The following is an 18,100-nucleotide window of genomic DNA, read 5'->3' as shown; positions in this document are numbered from 1 at the left end:
TCAGCCATGCCAAATTCTACCGACAGGTTGATGGAAACAAGGACAGCTAAGTGTCCACTGAATATGGCAATGTGGACATGTCTGCGACTTGTAAAAAGCAATTTCAGAAAAGCAGTGTGGGAGAAACTAGAGCAGAGTGGGCTGAAGAGTAAAGAGATGCGGAGGAGAAGAGGACAACAAGGGCAGACACAAGTCATAATGCCCTTGTGTTATTCTAAAGAATAACAGAGAAATATGTTCAATAACTAGAGGTGAGGTCAAAGGAGGGTATTTTCAGAGTGAGAGATGCCAGAGTTGTTATAATGGCAGTTATCTAGGAAAGAGGCAAGGAGAACAAGAGATGAGTGAAGAATTAAGATCCTGAAAAAAGAGAGGGAATGGGACCCAGAAGCCAAGTGAGAGACTGGCCTCTGATAGGAGCAGGACACTTCTACTGTGACACCAGGTGAGGTGCAAAGGTGAGCCCAGACAGCACAGTAAGGTTTACGGACATAGTGGGGGAGTTGAGAGCTCCTGTGTGACTAAATGCCTTTATTTCCTCAGTGAGGTCCAGCGAGGAATGACTAGACTAGCCTGCAGACTCCACCAATTAGTTACCCGCAGGCAGTCCGGCGCATTTTTCAATAATAAAAGTAACTACATCATCAACCTGCTTAAAATTGTTCAGCAGCTTCCCCTTTTCTGTGGGTGATGAGAAAGGTCTCCACATGGCTTACGAGGACCTGCAAGGCCTGCCCCTGCTTACCATGTTAGCTTCGGATTTCAGCCACCCCCTACACCAGTCCCCGTACTCCAGTGCCACTGGATTTGTTTGATGTGCCAGGCTTCCTCCTGCTGCAAGGCCTGTTCATGTGCTGTTCCCTCTGCACACGCTACTCTCTCCTCCCTCCCTAAGTCACTTCCGAGTCCTTATCCAGCTCATGGCTCAGGTGTTATTTTCTCAGGGCAGCCTTCTCTGCCCCTGCAGTCTAATTCTGATAACTTCGTGACACGTTCTCTTGTACTATGTTCCTTCAGAGCACTTAACTCAGTTTTTAATTATAGGTTCTTGATGTAATTTATTTGTTTAATGTCTCTCCTTCCCATTTCACAGGGAACACAATGTCTGCATTGGCTCCCGCTGGATCCCTGACATTTAGCATAGCGACTGACACATAGCAGGAAGTCAATAAATATTGGTTGAGTGAACAGATGTGCAATATGGTTAAGTACCATGACATGCACAGATATTAACAAGATACAGGTCTTCAAGGAAGCTGCAAATGAGTGGGATTACATAACACGCGCATGACAGAAATCCCTCTCTAAGGAAACGCATGGTGTTAGTTACAATGGTATGATCTGGGAAAGGGTGAGGACACCTACTTTTGATTGCATATTCTTTTGTATTCTTTGAATATGTGCGTGTGTGTGTTACTTTTTTTTAAATTTTTATTTTTAAATTATTTTTTTAAAAGATTTTATCCATTCATTTGAGAGAGAGAGCATGAGCGAGAGAACACAAACAGGGACATCATGAGCAGGGAGAGCAGACTCCCTGCTAAGCAGAGAGCCCAATGCAGGGCTTGATCCCAGGACCCTGGATCATGACCCCAGCTGAAGGCAGATTCTCAATGACTGAGCCACCCAGGCGCCCCTGTTACTTTTAAAGGTAAGCAAATACACTTAAAGAAATAATAAAGGTGGGGCACCTGGGTGGCTCAGTGGGTTAAGCCTCTGCCCTCGGCTCAGGTCATGATCTCAGGGTCCTGGGATCAAGCCCCACATCAGGCTCAGCAGGGAGCCTGCTTCCCCAACCCCCACCTCTCTGCCTGCCTCTCTGCCTACTTGTGGTATCTCTCTCTCTCTCTCTCTGTCAAATAAATAAATAAATAATCTTAAAAAATAATAATAATAAAGGTAAGAAACATTAAGTGACATAAATGAGAGAATACCTTAAAATTCAAAGGAAAGAGGATTACATTAGGTAAAGGCCTCAGCAGGAAAGCTTTATAGAAAAATTATCACTTGAATTGGTGACTGAAGGATGAGTTAAGGTTTCACTGCAGGTGAAGAAGGGAAGGAGGAAGCAATTACTGAGAAGGAACACTGAGCAAAGGGATCACGGCTGGAAATTACCAGACTGAAGAAAGACAATGGAGATAGATAAAAAGTAGGTGGGGGTCCGTGCAGAGGAGGCAGGAAGTAATGAAGCTAGGAAGTTAGGGTTTAGGGCATAATGTGGAGTGCAGGCTAAGGAATTCTGAGAAATGTGGCCACAGGTTGAACAGGAGAGTGTAAGAATTAGATCTGGGCATGGGCGCGGTTCTTTTGCAGTCAGTGTGCAAGATGGACTGCAGGGGGAAGATGCAGGCAACAGAAGGAATGCAGGGTTAGGACCACCTTAAGACAGGAACAGCAATTTGATATAAACTCTGTTTTTTGTGTGTGAGAGAGAGAGAGAGAAAGAGAGAGAGAGAAGGAATAGAAAGAGACTAGTTTACTTTGCATTCAAGCAGAGTATGCAGTATTGCTAAGAGATATCGATACCCTGAGCCAATGTCAGACAGGAAAGGAGGGGAAGAATGCAGGCAGATGGCAGAGACGGCACCAAAAGGTCTGAACATCCTGATGAGATATGAGGACAGTGAGAGAAATCCAGGTGATAGAAATTGAGGTAGAGGGACCTGGGGAGAGATGGCAGGAAAAAAAGATGGATTCATTCAGAACAATCTAAATTTAAAGAAGCAGAAGGTAATTAAGAAAAGTGGGGTAGGTGACTATTTGGGAAGGAGATTAGGACTGAGGAGGGTGTAGATTATGGAGTTATTTGCATCTAGATGATATGAATTGATAAGGCATCACTTGACCAGCTGGAAAAAGAATGATGAATTTCTTTATGGGGTGATGAGAATGATGGTTGTACAACTTTGTGAATGTGCTAAAAATGGAATTGTACACTTTAAGTGAGTGAATTATACGGTATGTGAATTATATGTCAAAGTTTCTATAAAAAAAGAAGAGAAAGGATCCTGAAGAATGGAGTCAGTGATATCACCACTCTTCAGAAATTTAGTAACTTCTCAAAACCTCAAAGATAGTTGGAGAGCGGGGCGCCTGGGTGGCTCAGTGGGTTAAAGCCTCTGCCTTTGGCTCAGGTCATGATCACAGAGTCCTGGGATTGAGCCCCGCATTAGGCTCTCTGCTGGGGGGGGAGCCTGCTTCCTCCTCTCTCTCTCTCTGCTTGCCTCTCTGCCTACTTGTGATCTCTGTCAAATAAATAAATAAAATCTTTAAAAAAAAAAGTGTTAAAAAAAAAAAGACAGTTGGAGAGCAAAGTAGCTCTTTAGGAAGGTCTTTGAGAGGAGGGAAACTTGAGTGTATCCTCAGACAGAGAGGAGGAGCTAGTGGGGAATAACTGTGAGGCTTTCAGAACATAAGACTTTCCTACAAATTACATATAAGAGGACAAATACCTAATGGATTTCTTCTGTAGTGAGACGAGCCTTCCACAGAATACGTAGGCTGGAACACGCTTCCCAACTGATGTGCAAGGACTTGGTTTATATCACTAAAGGAGATCTGCTTGATGTTCATCAGTTTCGCACAGATCTTATGAATGGCATCATTTTCATGAACAAGGAGGGCATCTGAAGATCGGTACAAGTGAGAAAGAGTCAAAATGGAGTTGTAGTTCTGGACAATAACCTGGAGAGAAAAAGGTCAGAAAAAAAGAAAGGAAGAGAAAAGAGCTGTTAAGAGGGTAGACGAGAAGGGCGTCCTGCCTGGGTTCAAATCCCAGCTCTGTCACTTTCTAGCTATATGATCTTGGACAAGTTATGTGATGTCTCCATGCCTCGGTTTTCTCACTTGTACAGCAGGGATCATAATTACACCAGCTCCTAGAGTTGTAAGGATTAATGACAGAATGCAAGTAAAGCACTTAGAGCAGTGTCCTGCTGTTTATAAGGGCTCAAAAAACAGTGACTATTCCTATTACTATCACACTTTCTTCCTATATTTCCTATAGTGACTTGACTCCTCTCTATTTTATCATTTCTCTTACAAGGTTGATCAACAGGAAATTGACCTATATAGAAAATTCCTCTCAATGGAAAGAAAGGAGGGGCGCCTGGGTGGCTCAGTGGGTTAAAGCCTCTGCCTTGGGCTCAGGTCACTATCCCAGGGTCCTGGGATGGAGCCCACCTCAGGCTCTCTGCTCAGCAGGGAGCCTGCTCCTTCCTCTCTCTCTGCCTGCCTCTCTGCCTACTTGTGATCTCTGTCAAATAAATAAATAAAATCTTTTTAAAAAAATTTGTTCTTAAAAAATAAATAAAATAAATTTTTATTTATTTATTTAATTTATTTATTTCAGAGAGGGAGAATGAGTGAGAGGGAGCATGACAGGGGGAAGGTCAGAGGGAGAAACAGACTCCCTGCTCAGCAGGGAGCCTGATTGGGGATCCATCCCAGGACTCCAGGATCATGAACTGAGCCGAAGGTGGTCGCTTAACCAACTGAGCCACCCAGGCACTCCTCTTTTGGAGTTTTTAAAAACAAGGACACCTCATTCGTTTGGAAAAGTTTAAGCAAAGCTAAATGAATTGCTCACAAAAGTACTATATGATATAATGAATGACTCCTAATGTGGTAACTTGGTATTTCCAAAGAAAGGGTGAGATCAATATTTTACCTATATTTATCTCACTGCAAAGAATACAAAATGCAAAATTTTCTTTTTCTTTTTTTGGTAAGTTTCATTTAAGTAATCTCTACACCCCATGTGGGGCTCAAACTCACAAACCTAAGATCAAGAGTCACATGCTTTTCCAACTAAGTCAGACAGATGCTCCCCAAATATAAAATTTTTCAATATGTTCATACCTCACCAGTTCCATAAGGCCATATAATGTGATTCATTTTCAAAGAGTTTGAGTACTGATCTTGTAAATTCTGTGTAACAAAGGCTCCTAGCCCTGATCCTGTGCCCCCAGCCATACTCATTATGATGAAAAAACCACTCAAAGAGTCACATTTCTCCACTTCCTTCTGGATTAGGTTCATTATAGATTCTTCATGCCTGGGTCCATGAACAGAGTAACTATGCAACACAAAGAAACAAATACAAACACCTTTCAATTTACTCAGAAAGAGGCAATGCAGAGAGGAATCTATACAATACAGAAGGTTTTTTAAACACATGGATGCGAACTAGCTCTCATGAAAGGTATAGGTGCCCTGATTGATAAAATTTAAATGTTAAATATATTGAACAGGTGAACAGCCCTGTGGGGAGAGTGAATTTACTGGGTACAGAAAATTCTCTTGTATAGGCCATTCCTGTAGCTGAAGACTTCAGTTACCAGGTACTTCTGCAAGTTTATGGTACAAAATAATATTCAATATTCATAATAATACTCCGAAAGCAGTAGTTTTCAAACTTCGCTGCACATTAGAATCACAGAGGGAAGCTTTAAAAAAATTCCAACATCCGGACTTCATCATAAATCGAATAAATCAGAATTTCTGGAAGTAAGACCCATGCATCAGAATTTTCCAAAGAACCCCAAGACATACTACTGCCTTGCTGTGTTCCCCATTAGTTGGAATACCTGCCAGATAAAGATATTGTTTTGATAATATGTTAGTTGGCGGGATGACAGTGAAGAGGTAGAAAACCCTGTAGGAAGAGAGCTTTGGTTTTATCATTACCCGGACCAGAAGCAGAGACACCCATGAGATAGAATGAAGAGTTTCTTCTGGGTGAAGTCACACTCTGAATTTTAAAATAGCAATTTCAGGATTATGTGCTTGGTATATCAACTGTGCAGCAGTAACCATGCTGTCTGGGTAGCTGTATCTAAACCAAAAATCATGAAGAATTACTCTTACCCATATGCCCAGTTGTTTCCAGAACCTTGTTTTTGACAGAAGCACGAATGCTGGCCATATTTCCATCGGCCAGACTGGGCAGCCTTTGATAGTGTCTGACTGGTAACTTTAGGTTCCATATCAACAAGTATGGCCCGGGCAATTGGAACTAGAGAGAGGAAAAAGACCAAAAGAAAAATATTTCATATGTCTTATTCAGGTTATTTCAGAGCACAAATTTCTAGGTCCAAAAAAAAAAAAAAATCAAAGATTAAGGATAGAAAGATCTGTCATACTGCTTAGAAATTAAGGTGGGCCGGGGCACCTGGGTGGCTCAGTGGGTTAAGACTTTGCCTTCAGCTCAGGTCATGATCTCAGGGTCCTGGGATCAAGCCCCGCATTGGGCTCTCTGCTCAGCAGGGAGCCTGCTCCCCTCCCTCTCTCTGCCTGCCTCTCTGCCTATTCTTGATCTCTCTGTCAAATAAATAAACCTTTAAAAAAAATTAAGGTGGGCAGTAGTAGGTATATGCAGATAGTTCATAATGCCTAGCATTCTACTAAGTAGAATGAATCAGTGTAGGCTAAAATGATCACTGGGTCAGGTCTACAAACATCTGTTAAGAGCTTACAATGTGCCATGTACTGTGCTGGGAACACAGAGATGAAGACAACATCAATTTAACCCTAGAAGGACTGGTGGAAGAGATAAAACTTAATCTCAGTGTGATGTGATATGACCCACAATGAATCCACATGAACAGAGTAGCACATTCAGGTGTATAAAATAGCATGGGCACAGAAAGCGGCTGAGGATTGTTGAAACAGAAGACAGAGAAGGAGGGAGTACAGGGACTGATGAATGGGGATGGAAAGCAGGCAGGGCTCAAATCTTGGAAGTCCTGGTATACAGTGCTAAAAAGCTTAAAAATTTATCTTTAAAATAATGTGAAACTACAAATGTTCAAGCAAGTGAGGAATTGTCATATGACTTTTAATCTTATTTTTAATTAATTTTTAAAAGATTTTATTTATTTATTTGTCAGAGAGAGAGAGAGAGAGAGAGAGAGAAAGCAAGAGCACAAGTAGGGGGAGCACCAAGCAGAGCAGACAGAGGGAGAAGCAGGTTCCCTAGTGGGCAAGGAGCCTGATGCAGAACTCGATCCAAGGACCCTGGGATCATGACCCGATGCCAAAGGCAGACGCTTAACAACTGAGTTACCCAAGCATCCCTTTAATTAATTAATTAATTAATTAATTAATTAATTAATTTTTAAAAGATTTTATTCATTTATTTGACAGAGTGAGAGAGACAGCGAGAGAGGAAACACCAGCAGGGGGGAGTGGGAGAGAGAGAAATAGGCTTCCCACCAAGCAGGGAGCTCGATGTGGGGCTCCATCCCAGGACCCTGGGATCATGACCTGAGCTGAAGGCAGATGCTAAATGACTGAGCCATCCAGGAGCCCCCTTCTAATTTAGTTTTTAAGTAACCTCTACACCCAGTGTGGGGCTTGAACTCACAACCCTGTCATCAAGAGTCACAAGCTCTACCAACTGAGCCAGCCAGGTGCCCCATCAGATGACTTGTTAAATACAGCAGTGTGGAAGAGAGAGATGACAGACACAAGAGTCAAGGCAGGGAAATAGAAGGAATGTCTTGAAATAATCCAGGTGAGAGAGGACAAGAGCCAGAACTAAGCCAATGGCAGTGAAGATAGAAAGGGGAGAAGAGATATGTAGGAGGTAAAGTAAGCAAATCATTATGTTTGATGGTATGTGGGCAGAAAGAGCCCAAGTTCTAAATGAAAAAATAATGAATGCCCTAAGGTATGGAGATGTTGAGTTTGAGGTACACATGAGGATGCAGGTGGAGATGTCCATTAATCAGTCTGCAGCTTGGAAGAGAGGCTGAAGATTTGAGAATCACTAGTGTCAAAGAAGTGGCAAATTACAAGAGTAACTGAAATAGCCAGAGAGAACTATACCAGAGAGGATTATACCAGTGAGGAGAGAGAGCCTGAGATGCGACCAGTGGAGAAGAAAAGTTCAGAGACTAAGGGGGAGTTTCAAGAAGGGAGTTTTTGTTGTTTCTTTTTTAAATATTTAATTTATTTATTTGACACAGGGAGAGAGATCACAAGTAGGCAGAGAGGCAGGCAGAGAGGGAGGGGGAAGCAGGCTCCCTGCTGAGCAGAGAACCTGGATTCAGGGCTCAATCCCAAGACCCTGAGATCATGACCTGAGCTGAAGGCAGAGACTTAACCCACTGAGCCACCCAGACACCCTCCAAGGAGGAAGTTGTATAGTTAATGTTATAAAATCTAGGAATGAATTGAGAAAAGAGAAACAATCACAACAATCTAGTAATTAGGAGATTACTAGGAACTTTTTTTTTTTTTTTAAAGAGAGGTGGAGGAAAGGCAGAGGGAGAGGGAGAGAGAGAATATTAAGCTTGCTCCACACCCAGCATGGAGCCCGATGCAGGGCCTGATCTCATAATCCTGAGATCATGACCTGAGCCGAAATCAAGAGTTGGACACTTAACCGACAGAGCCACCAGGTTCCCCACTAGGAACTTTTTAAAAAAAATTAATATATAATGTACTATTGGTTTCAGAGGTATAGGTCTGTGATTCATCAGTCTTATATAATACCCAGTGCTCATAACATCACATGCCCTCCTTAATGTTCATCACCCAGTTACCCCATCCCCCTAGTCCCCTAGGAACTTTTCTTTGAGGACTTCAGTGGTAGTGTAGGGCTAAAGCAGGACTGTAGTTGGGTAAGAGGGTTCTCCTTTGAGAATCTTAGATGAGAAGGTAAAGGGATAAGAAGGAAAAGAAAAGCTTGGGGTGCCTGGCGGGCTCAGTTGGTAGAGCATGTAACTCTTGATCTTGGGGTTGTGAGTTCGAGCCCCACGTTGGGGGTAGAGTTTACTTTAAAAAAAAATTGCAAAGCTTATTCCAAATCTTTGCACCATGTACCACCCCACAGTGCCTATACCCAAAATGGAATAAATTTTTTTTCTTAAAGATTTTATTTATTTGACACAGAGAGAGAGAGAGAGATAGCGCATGCGTACAAGCAGGGGGAGTGGCAGGCAGAGAGGAGGGAGAAGCACGTTCCCTGTTAACCTGGGAGCCCGATGTAGGGCTTGATCCCAGGACTCTGGGATCATGGTCTGAGTCAAAGGCAGACACTTAACCCCCTGAGCCACCCAGGTGCCCCAGGGAATAAGTCTTTAAAAAACAAAACAGGGGCGCCTGGGTGGCTCAGTGGATTAAGCCGCTGCCTTCGGCTCAGGTCATGATCTCAGGGTCCTGGGATCGAGCCCCGCATCGGGCTCTCTGCTCCGCGGGGAGCCTGCTTCCTCCTCTCTCTCTGCCCGCCTCTCTGCCTACTTGTGATCTCTCTCTCTGTCAAATAAATAAATAAAAATCTTAAAAAAAAAACAAAAACAAAAACAAAACAGAACAAATCAGAACAAAACAAGAGAAAAAAGAAAAGGAGTTAGTCATATGTTGTTTGGTAGGTTGGCGAGATCTGGGCATGCTCATGTGCTGAGGGGAAGTTGTCACTAGAGAGGCAAAGGTTGTTAACACAGAAACAAAGGGCTGTGAGCAAAGTCATTCCCTAAAAAAATGGGAAGAGTTGGGGTTCAGACCTATGTGGAGGATGTGGCCTTGAAGTGATGTCAGAGTAAGGCAGAGGAATAAGATGCATCACACATACCTCCATTTTCCTCCTCACTGAAGAATCTTTCTTTGCAAGATGCTTGATATGCCTCATTCTCTCTTTTAGAGCAGAGTCCCTGGGGACAGTGTGAGTCAGTATATAGAGCATCAAATACTTCAATACCAATCTGATTACCGCACTGACCAAGTTGCACTGTTACTACTGACATGCTGAGAGGCAAACTAGGCCTATTCCCTCAAAAAAGTGAGCAACCTGTAATAGAAAAATATAGGCTTTGAGAACCACTAAAGTACTAATAAACAAGGAACAAATAAAATATCATATGTACATTGATAAAAATATAACTTAAAAATGCCATACATATGGTGTTATAGATGAAATAATTATATGTTGTCTAAGGAACTAATCATTCAAGGAAGTTGTTTTCTTTCTCTACATGGTTTTGGGATTTGGAGTTTACTGTACCCAAATGCATTCAAAGACAGCTCAATAGTTACTGAAATCTGATTTGTAGTCACTGTGTCCCTAAGCATGCATTTAAAACAAAACAAAACAAAATGAATGTTAGCTGAAGGAATTCCTAGTTCAACTTCAACTACACGGACACACAGAACACAGAAGTTAGCTCAACAATTGTACATTTAATTAACATTAATTTTCTCTTTTCTAACTAATGACTTTCTCTCTCTACCAATCACCTTCTGGCCTGGTAACTACAGTAACACAAGAAATATGTGCGTTTAGCTCAGGTAGAGAGCAAAGAAGACAAAGCTTGGAAAGGGAGGACTAGATGAAATAGAGGACCGAGCCTTCACTATTTTTAACAATGAAGAGAGAATTTTTGGTAAAGACCTCACACCAGGTCTTTGCAGCACTGGAAAGAACAGTGGCTTTTGAACCAGACTGTACTTAACAGTTTTCCAATAACCCTGCAAACTAGGTATTCTCATTTAATAGATAAGGAAACTGAGACTCTGAAAGGTTATGTGACTTTCACAAGGCCACTGAAATAGAATAGCAAAACCAAATTTCTCCCTTTCTCCACTAGCCCCAGAAGCGCCCCATAAACCCCACTCACTGATAGACCCAGAACCAGCCGTTTCCGTCCTGTTCAAACTTCAGAGGGCCAACCCCCTCATCATGCGCATGCTCACTTTCAATATTAAAAAAAAAAAAAAACCTACGGAGGACGAACGCGCATGTTCACAAACGAAGAGTTTTGTTGGTTTTTTTTATCCTATTCAGAAAGGTTAATTACGTATGTTCAATTTCAATTTATCAACTTCAGACGAGGTACGCATGCTCATTGTCCATCTACAGCTTTAGCCGACAATGCGCATGCTCTAGCTACCTTAAGGGGCTTCGGTCGGGGTTCTGCGCATGTTTCTGCCAGTACCTGGCTCCAGGCGATAGCTCTACGCATGTTCATTGCCCACAGTTCGGCTTCACACAACCTCGTACGCATGCTCTAGCGCTGAACTTGAGGAGCCAGTCTAGGGCCTAGGCGCAGACGCACTGAGCCCAAGCAGCCGGTGATGGCGGCAGCAGCGGCGGTGGCTGCGGCGGGTCCGGGCCCATGAGGCGACGACGGAGGCGGGACGGCTTTTACCCAGCGCCGGACTTCCGAGACAGGGAAGCTGAGGATATGGCAGGAGTATTTGACATAGACCTGGACCAGCCAGAGGACGCGGGCTCTGAGGATGAGCTGGAGGAGGGGGTGAGGCCCGGGGTCCCGGGGGGGCCCGAGGTGACAGGGCCGGGGCGGCGGCGCGGGCCCTGGAAGCCCGGCGCGTCGGAGAGCTTGGAGACCCGGGGGAGGGTGGGGTGCGAGTAGTCTCCAGGAGGAGCGTAGGCGCCGCGCGGTCCGAGGCAGGGGAGCGGGTGGGGCGGACCTGGCCCTAGGTGTGAGGCCGCTTCGGGGCTCGCAGGTGCAGGTCGCGCCTGTAGCCCCAGATCAGCGCAACCCGGAGCAGTCCATTTGTGGAGGGAACCAGAAAGGGCGCGTGGTCGATTCCTTGAGCTGTTGAACTTGAGTGTGGCGGGGCGCGAGTGGTGTAAGCGCGTGTTGGGGGGAGGGGGACTGCGCTTTCTGGGTGTCCCTTAAGTGCAGGTGAAGTGCGGAAGGGTTTCCCTTCGAGTGTAAGTTTTCAAGTATTAAATCTTCAGACCTTCCACAACCACCTCTTTTCTCGGCCTGTCGCTTCTCTCCTAGGAAGCGCTCAGCTGTTAGAAGTGACAGCTGAAAACTTCTGTCGGGAGTAGCGCTGCCGCTGCTGTTACAGCCACCAGGAGTTTTATTTCGGGAGCAAGGGGGCTCTGCTGCATCTTCCAGGGTTTGTTTGTTTGCTTTTTTTTTTTTTTTAAACACCCTCTTCCGTGTGACTTTCTTTTTTTTTAAGCATTTATAATGGCACACGGCATTCGTAACTTTTCCCGTAGTTGAAGATGTCTACATTTTTTCAAAATACTTTGTGTAATTTGGGGGTGGAAAAAAACCAGTGTTGACAGCTGTGATTTGGCTTGCCAAAAATAAATTGCTTGAACTGAGACTTGTGAATGGTGGTGTGAGGGCTTTCCTTGCTGTAATTTAGGGTACTAAATTTAGAATTGTTTTTTCCTAATGCATAGCTTGATTTTACCTTTGCTGTCTTAATAGTTTGTTATTCTTTATGGAATACCTTTCTTTTTTCAAGATAAAGTTATTGAAAAATCACAAATTGCACTTGAAGTTCAAAAATACTGTTGTCATACTAAGTCACTAATTCTGGGCAAATGATCATCCGTGGTAACCTCATGATAATTTAGATTTTAAATCCCACTGTCTAGGTGAGCACATGAGTTAAGGACTGGTGTCAGATATTTGCTCTATGTAAGAGACTTTCCTTTTCCTCACCTGATTTTCCTCTTCTGGAAAGTAAGTTGTCCCCTGCTTGTTGCCAAAAGATTGAGATGCTATAAAAAAAAGAGCTTTGAACATTGTAAGAAACGAAGTGGGCTGAAATAATGTTGGCTTTTCATAATGAAATGAGTCTAAATAAAAATCACAGTTTGTAAGGTGGGTATTGAGTTGTATACTTTTTAGTATGTTTGCCTGCAGAATTCCAGGTAGCCTCTTAATACCTGGTAAACTCATACAATTTGAAACAGATATGGAATTACTTTCACTATGTATTGCATACTCTCATTAATTATATTGGCTCCATATGGCAGCAGCTTTGGAGCGGGGCAAGGGAGAAAACTGGGTAATTCAGGAGATGTTAAAGCAGTTGAAAGTAAAACACTGTATTAAGATTTCTGTTAGGAACTGGGATCTCCTTGAGATGTATTTTGGTCTGCTCCTGTACATTCATTTTGTTGGGTACGAGCAAACAGGTTTTGAGAGAGTGTGGAAGAGGAGGCCAGAGAAATTGGTAGAAATATGAAAGAAAGAAATATGACCACTACCCTGGGGAGGGGAACTTCTGAGAAAAAGCAAAGGTAAAGAGGATTTTGAGGAAGAGCCTTCAGTAGCATATATCTTACGTAGCAGTGCTTTTGGAGTTGAAAATATTTCTTTTGAATGTGTTATTCCAAGAGATTCCTCAAGGTAGACAAGCGAAAAGGGTTGAGAATGGGATTGGGTTGGCCACTTGAGGAAATGCAGTGACTTCTAGGTTTCTCTAAAACAAAATATAAAAATTCTGAAAAACAAGAGAAGTTTAGAATCTTGGAAAATCTGGGTAGTCGGGAATATGCAACACTTAGTACACAAGCTTTTAAAACATTGGTCTCAGAGAAGCCCCACTTCGTCATTGTATAGCAAGGAAACTGAGGCATAAACCAGAGAGGTGATTGCTCAAGACTACATAGATAACTAGTAGTTAACTAGTAGTGTCTTCTGATTCCATTCAGCCTGCAGGCTTCAGTGCACAGCTTCTTCATTGCATTTACTTGTTTTGTCTATACCTCTTTGTGGTGGGTCAGAAGTTAATTCACATCCCTCTAGGCATTGTCACTGACTGTGTGACTTTTTTTTTTTTTTTTTTTAAGATTTTACTTACTTGAGAGAGAGAGAGAGTGCGCGCACAAGAAGGCAGAGCACCAGACAGAGGGAGAGGGAGAAGCAGGCTCCCTGCCAAGCAGGGAGCCCGATATAGGGTTCTATCCCAGGACTCTGGAATCATGACCTGAGCTAAAGGCAGACGCTTAACTGACTGAGCCACCCAGGTGCCCCTGACTGTATGACTTAGAATAAATTGCTTAATCTGACACTTTTTTCTTCTCTGTAAGATGAGGATTATGTGAGTTAAAGTATATAAAATATTGTCCTCTTAAAATATTCTGGCATATTAAGCAGTTAGCTTGTTCATGGAAATACAGCTTGTCAGTCTTACTTGTTGTCAAAAAACCAAATGTTCAAGTTTACCCTTGTCTTTGCCTAGAGACTTGATAAATGCACTTATACCAGAGGTGCTGCATTTTTGAAACTGTAGGATTTTTTAAAATTATTGGTCGTAGTTAGAGATATATGCCTTTTTAGATATGTTACACTGACTAAATTTATATTAGCTAGAAAATATGTTTATACAGTATAGTTAATACTTCAGTGAGTAAAGGATGAAGACAGTAAATGAATGCATTTATGGATAAAGCTGAATGTCACTTAACGAAGAAAAGATCCTGATTGAATACCTCAAAAGACTATATTAAAAAGCAATGGGTAAGAGTGTTGTTTGGGAGGAGGCTGGCTGGGTGGGTTTGGATCTTTTTTGTTTGTTTTATACTGGTGATGGTATAATTTGGGGAGAGTGAGTTGAAACTAAGGGAAAGTTTTCCTCTAGAGATTTTCATTAGATTATGAAGATGTTGTAAACTTCTGTTTTCTACGGAGACACAAAAACTGTACTAATCCTTAATTTTTACTCTACTAATTCAAAATTTGAAGTAGCCACAGAAGCTTACGACATAAGTTTCAGATTGGGATATCAGATTTTTATTGAGCAAAATGTTTAAAAATTTTTAGTGCTTTGAAAAATAAAGTGCTAAAGCAAATATTCACTGTTATGAAAAATTATAGAAAAACATCAGTAGTTATCCTGCATTATACTAGACATTATAAAGCAGTTATAAGTAGCTCAAGATTTTGAGCAAGGTTTACTCCTTTTCTCTCAGTTCATTGATTTACTGAATCTTATTTTATAATGAAATGTCTGTGACAAGCAGGCAAGTGGATAAACCATATAATGGGTATCTGGATTAAGGATATTTCACCAGTTGTGTAACAACTTACTTACATTTTTATGAAATGTTCTCTCTTTGATTGGGATTTAGGCATATTAAGTTGAATTTATATACAATTTTAACTTAAAACTTGGGAAACAGTTTGGTGGGTGGTTTGAAACATACCTTGAATAGTACCTTAGGTGAGCAGGATTCATGTTGTCAATCATAGTAGCACATGAAGAAAAGCATTAAGTCATAAAAAGTCATAAAGCTTAAAGCGGAGGAAAAAAAAGTCTAACTGAAAAGTTTCCTATGAAAGAGTTGTCTATGTATTATATGTTAGCCTGATGCTTCAGGCGTGAGACTTTTCTAAAGGTCATGTGGGCCACAGAAAAGCATTGTGCCTCAAATGCTTCTGCTCCAGAAGGTAACGGTAGGAAGTTATAAACACTGATGGAGGTGGTAATACAGGCCTGGCTGGCTTTGGAAATGAAATATAGCCGCAGGCCATATCTTTCTCGGTGGCTTCAAAGTCATGGTTTAATGTTAACTACCCTGTGGTCTTTAATTTAAAATTAAGTAAAACTAACATTAAAGTAAAAACAATTGTGTATTACTACTTTTATCACATTTGAGAGAAGTTAGTCTTTTGTCTTTAAAGTGAAGTCATCATATGTGAAGCACTGGAGACCAAAAAAACCTTTAACCATAACTATTCCTACCCCCCAAAAGAAACTGTATCAAGTTGAAACTGCAAGAATTTTTTTCCCCTTGGTATTGCCACATCCATTTAGCTCAGTCTAACATTGAAACATACATCCCTAGTATTAGCCTTCATCCTGACGTGTTCACACCATGAGTAAATTTTGGCTGAAAACTTATAGTTTTGGGGGGGGCATTTAAGCATCCCTTGTTTAAGAATACTATCAGTTTTCTTTGTGTAGCTTGAATGGGTACTGTTACCTTTGAAGGAAGATATGTTCAACTAAACATTTTATAAATTATTCTAAAATGTTCAATAAAAACTTAAAAACTTACCGTTTTTAAAAAGTCCTTAAATTCCAGTTAGTCAGCCTACAGTGTAATATTAGTTTTAGGTATACAATTTAGTGATTCAGCACTTTAAAAAAACATCATTATTGAGAGCCCAATTAAGGGATATCCTTTTGTATAGATTGAAAGACTCATAACCAGACTGTATTCAAGAATACTTATTATAAAGCTATATTTTATAATATTCATAACTGAATTTCTACTGCCAAGTTTTTTTTTTTGGCAATTCTGTGACTTTTAATATATTTATAGAGTTGTACAACCACCACTGCAATTTAGTTTTAAAACATTTTTATCGCCTTAAAAGAAACTGGGCCCATTTAGAGTTACTATTGCCACCTCTATCCCTAGGTAACCAGTGGTCTACTTTCCATCTCTGTAAATTTGCTTTTTCTGGACATTCCATATAAAGTGAATCATTCAGTATGTGGACTTTTGTGTCTGGCTTTCACTTAACATGACGTTTTTGAAGATCAGCTATGTCATAGTATGTACATAGAACCAAGTTGTATTCCATTGTATGTGTCAACCACATTTTATTTATGAGTTCACCAGTTGATATTCATTGCAGTTGTTCCAGTTTTTGACTGTTGTGAATCATGCTGCTAAGAACATTTGTACCCAACTCTTTATGGAACATATTTTTTTTTTTAAAGATTTTATTTATTTATTTGACAGATAGATCACAAGTAGGGAGAGAGGCAGGCATAGAGAGAGAGGAGGAAGCAGGCTCCCTGCCAAGCAGAGAGCCCCATGCAGGGCTCGATCCCAGGACCCCGGGACCATGACCTGAGCCGAAGGCAGAGGCTTTAACCCACTGAGCCACCCAGGTGCCCCTATTTTTATTTTTATTGAGTAGATACCTATGCGTAGATTTGCAGGATTATATGTTAAGTCTATGTTTAATTTTTCAAGAAACTGCCAAACTATTAAAGAGGTTGTACCATTTTATATTCCTGAAAGTAGTTTACCAGTGTTCTAATTTTGCTGCTTCTTGCCCACCTTACTTTTCTGTCTTTTTAGTTATAGCCATCCTGGTGGATATGAAGGGTTATCTCAGTGTGATTTTGATTTGCATTTGCATTTCTGTAATGGCTGATGATGTTGAACATCTTTTCAGGTGCTTATTGACCATTTGTGTATCTTGTTTGGAAAAATACCTGTTCAGATTCTAACATTCTTTTTAAAAATTGGGTTATTTTTAAATTTCTGAGTTGTAGAAGTTCTTTTTTTTTTTTTTTTAAAGATTTTATTTATTTATTTGACAGAGAGAGATCACAAGTAGATAGAGAGGCAGGCAGAGAGAGAGAGAGAAGGAAGCAGGCTCCCTGCTGAGCAGAGAACCTGATGCGGGATTCGATCCCAGGACCCCGAGATCATGACCTGAGCCGAAGGCAGCGGTTTAACCCACTGAGCCACCCAGGCGCCCCTGGAAGTTCTTTATATATTCTTACTCTGTGGGTTTTCTCTTCACTTTCTTAACTTTTGAAGTGCGGAAGTTTTACATTTTGAATAAGTCCAGTTTATTTATTTTTTTTTCTTGAATCATTTGTGCTTTTGGTGATATGTCTTTTTTAAAGATTTTATTTATTTATTTGAGAGAGAGAGCGAGCGAGCGAGCACACACATACACGCACAAGTGGGGGCAGGGACAGAGAGACAAGCGGACTCCCTGCTGAGCAGGGAGCCCGACATGGAGCTCTATCCCAAGACCCTGGGACCATGACTAAGCAAAGGCAGATGCTTAATTGACTGAGCCACTCAGGCGCACCTTGGTGATGTGTCTTAAGAAATCATTGCCTATCCCAAGATCATGAAGAATTACTCTAGGTTTCTTGAAAGAATTTTGTAGTTTTAGCTCTTATATTTAGTCCTGTGATGAATTTTTTTAAATGTTTACTTATTTATTTGAGAGAGAGTACGTACATGCAACGGGAAGGGACAGAGGGAGAGAGAATCCCAAGCAGACTCCATGCTAAGTGTGGAGCCTGATGTAGGGCTCAATCCCACGACCCTGAGGTAACTACAGGAGCAGAAACCAAGAGTCTGACTTCCAACCAACTGTGCTAGCCAGGCACCCCAGGCCTGTGATGAATTTTAAGTTAATTTTTTAGTGTGGTGGAATATGGTGTGAAGTAGGGAACTGAAATAATCTTTTTGCATGTGGATATCCAGATGTTCCAGCACCATTTATTGAAAGACTGTCTCTTTCCCATTGAATTTTCTTGGTATCTTTGTCAAAAATTAGTTGACCATAATGTAAGGGTTTATTTCTGGACTCATTTCTATTTCATTGATCTA

General features: G+C 41.5%; 2 protein-coding genes across 11 annotated transcripts in view; one reads left to right on the top strand and one right to left on the bottom strand.

The window, feature by feature from the left end:
* The window catches only part of TUBD1 (tubulin delta 1), a 28,619-nt gene extending 17,678 nt beyond the window's left edge, over positions 1–10,941 (bottom strand). For 2 of the 4 annotated variants that reach the window (XM_045984239.1, XM_045984240.1), the window contains exons 1-5: positions 10,623–10,941; positions 9,581–9,796; positions 5,872–6,019; positions 4,864–5,080; positions 3,456–3,687 (exon numbers count right to left, since the gene is read on the bottom strand). In XM_045984239.1, the coding sequence (XP_045840195.1) occupies positions 3,456–3,687; positions 4,864–5,080; positions 5,872–6,019; positions 9,581–9,752 (769 nt within the window). In that variant the 5' untranslated portion in view covers positions 9,753–9,796; positions 10,623–10,941. The remainder of the gene's footprint in view (positions 1–3,455; positions 3,688–4,863; positions 5,081–5,871; positions 6,020–9,580; positions 9,797–10,622) is intronic. The other 2 variants (XM_045984237.1, XM_045984238.1) reach the window with 2 other exon arrangements.
* Positions 10,942–10,989: 48 nt separating this feature from the next.
* RPS6KB1 (ribosomal protein S6 kinase B1) overlaps positions 10,990–18,100 on the top strand; it is a 53,687-nt gene continuing 46,576 nt past the window's right edge. For 2 of the 7 annotated variants that reach the window (XR_006815878.1, XM_045984235.1), the window contains exon 1: positions 10,990–11,261. Coding sequence is in view for 4 of the 7 variants with exons in the window: in XM_045984235.1 (XP_045840191.1) it covers positions 11,121–11,261 (141 nt within the window). In the remaining 3 variants the exon portion in view is untranslated. Of the gene's footprint in view, positions 11,262–11,778; positions 11,878–18,100 lie in introns of those variants that run through there. The other 5 variants (XR_006815877.1, XM_045984236.1, XM_045984233.1 and 2 more) reach the window with 4 other exon arrangements.

Source organism: Meles meles, chromosome 18, assembly GCF_922984935.1.
Source record: "Meles meles chromosome 18, mMelMel3.1 paternal haplotype, whole genome shotgun sequence".
NCBI classification, from domain to species: domain Eukaryota; kingdom Metazoa; phylum Chordata; class Mammalia; order Carnivora; family Mustelidae; genus Meles; species Meles meles.
This window is presented reverse-complemented; position numbering and strand designations above follow the sequence as displayed.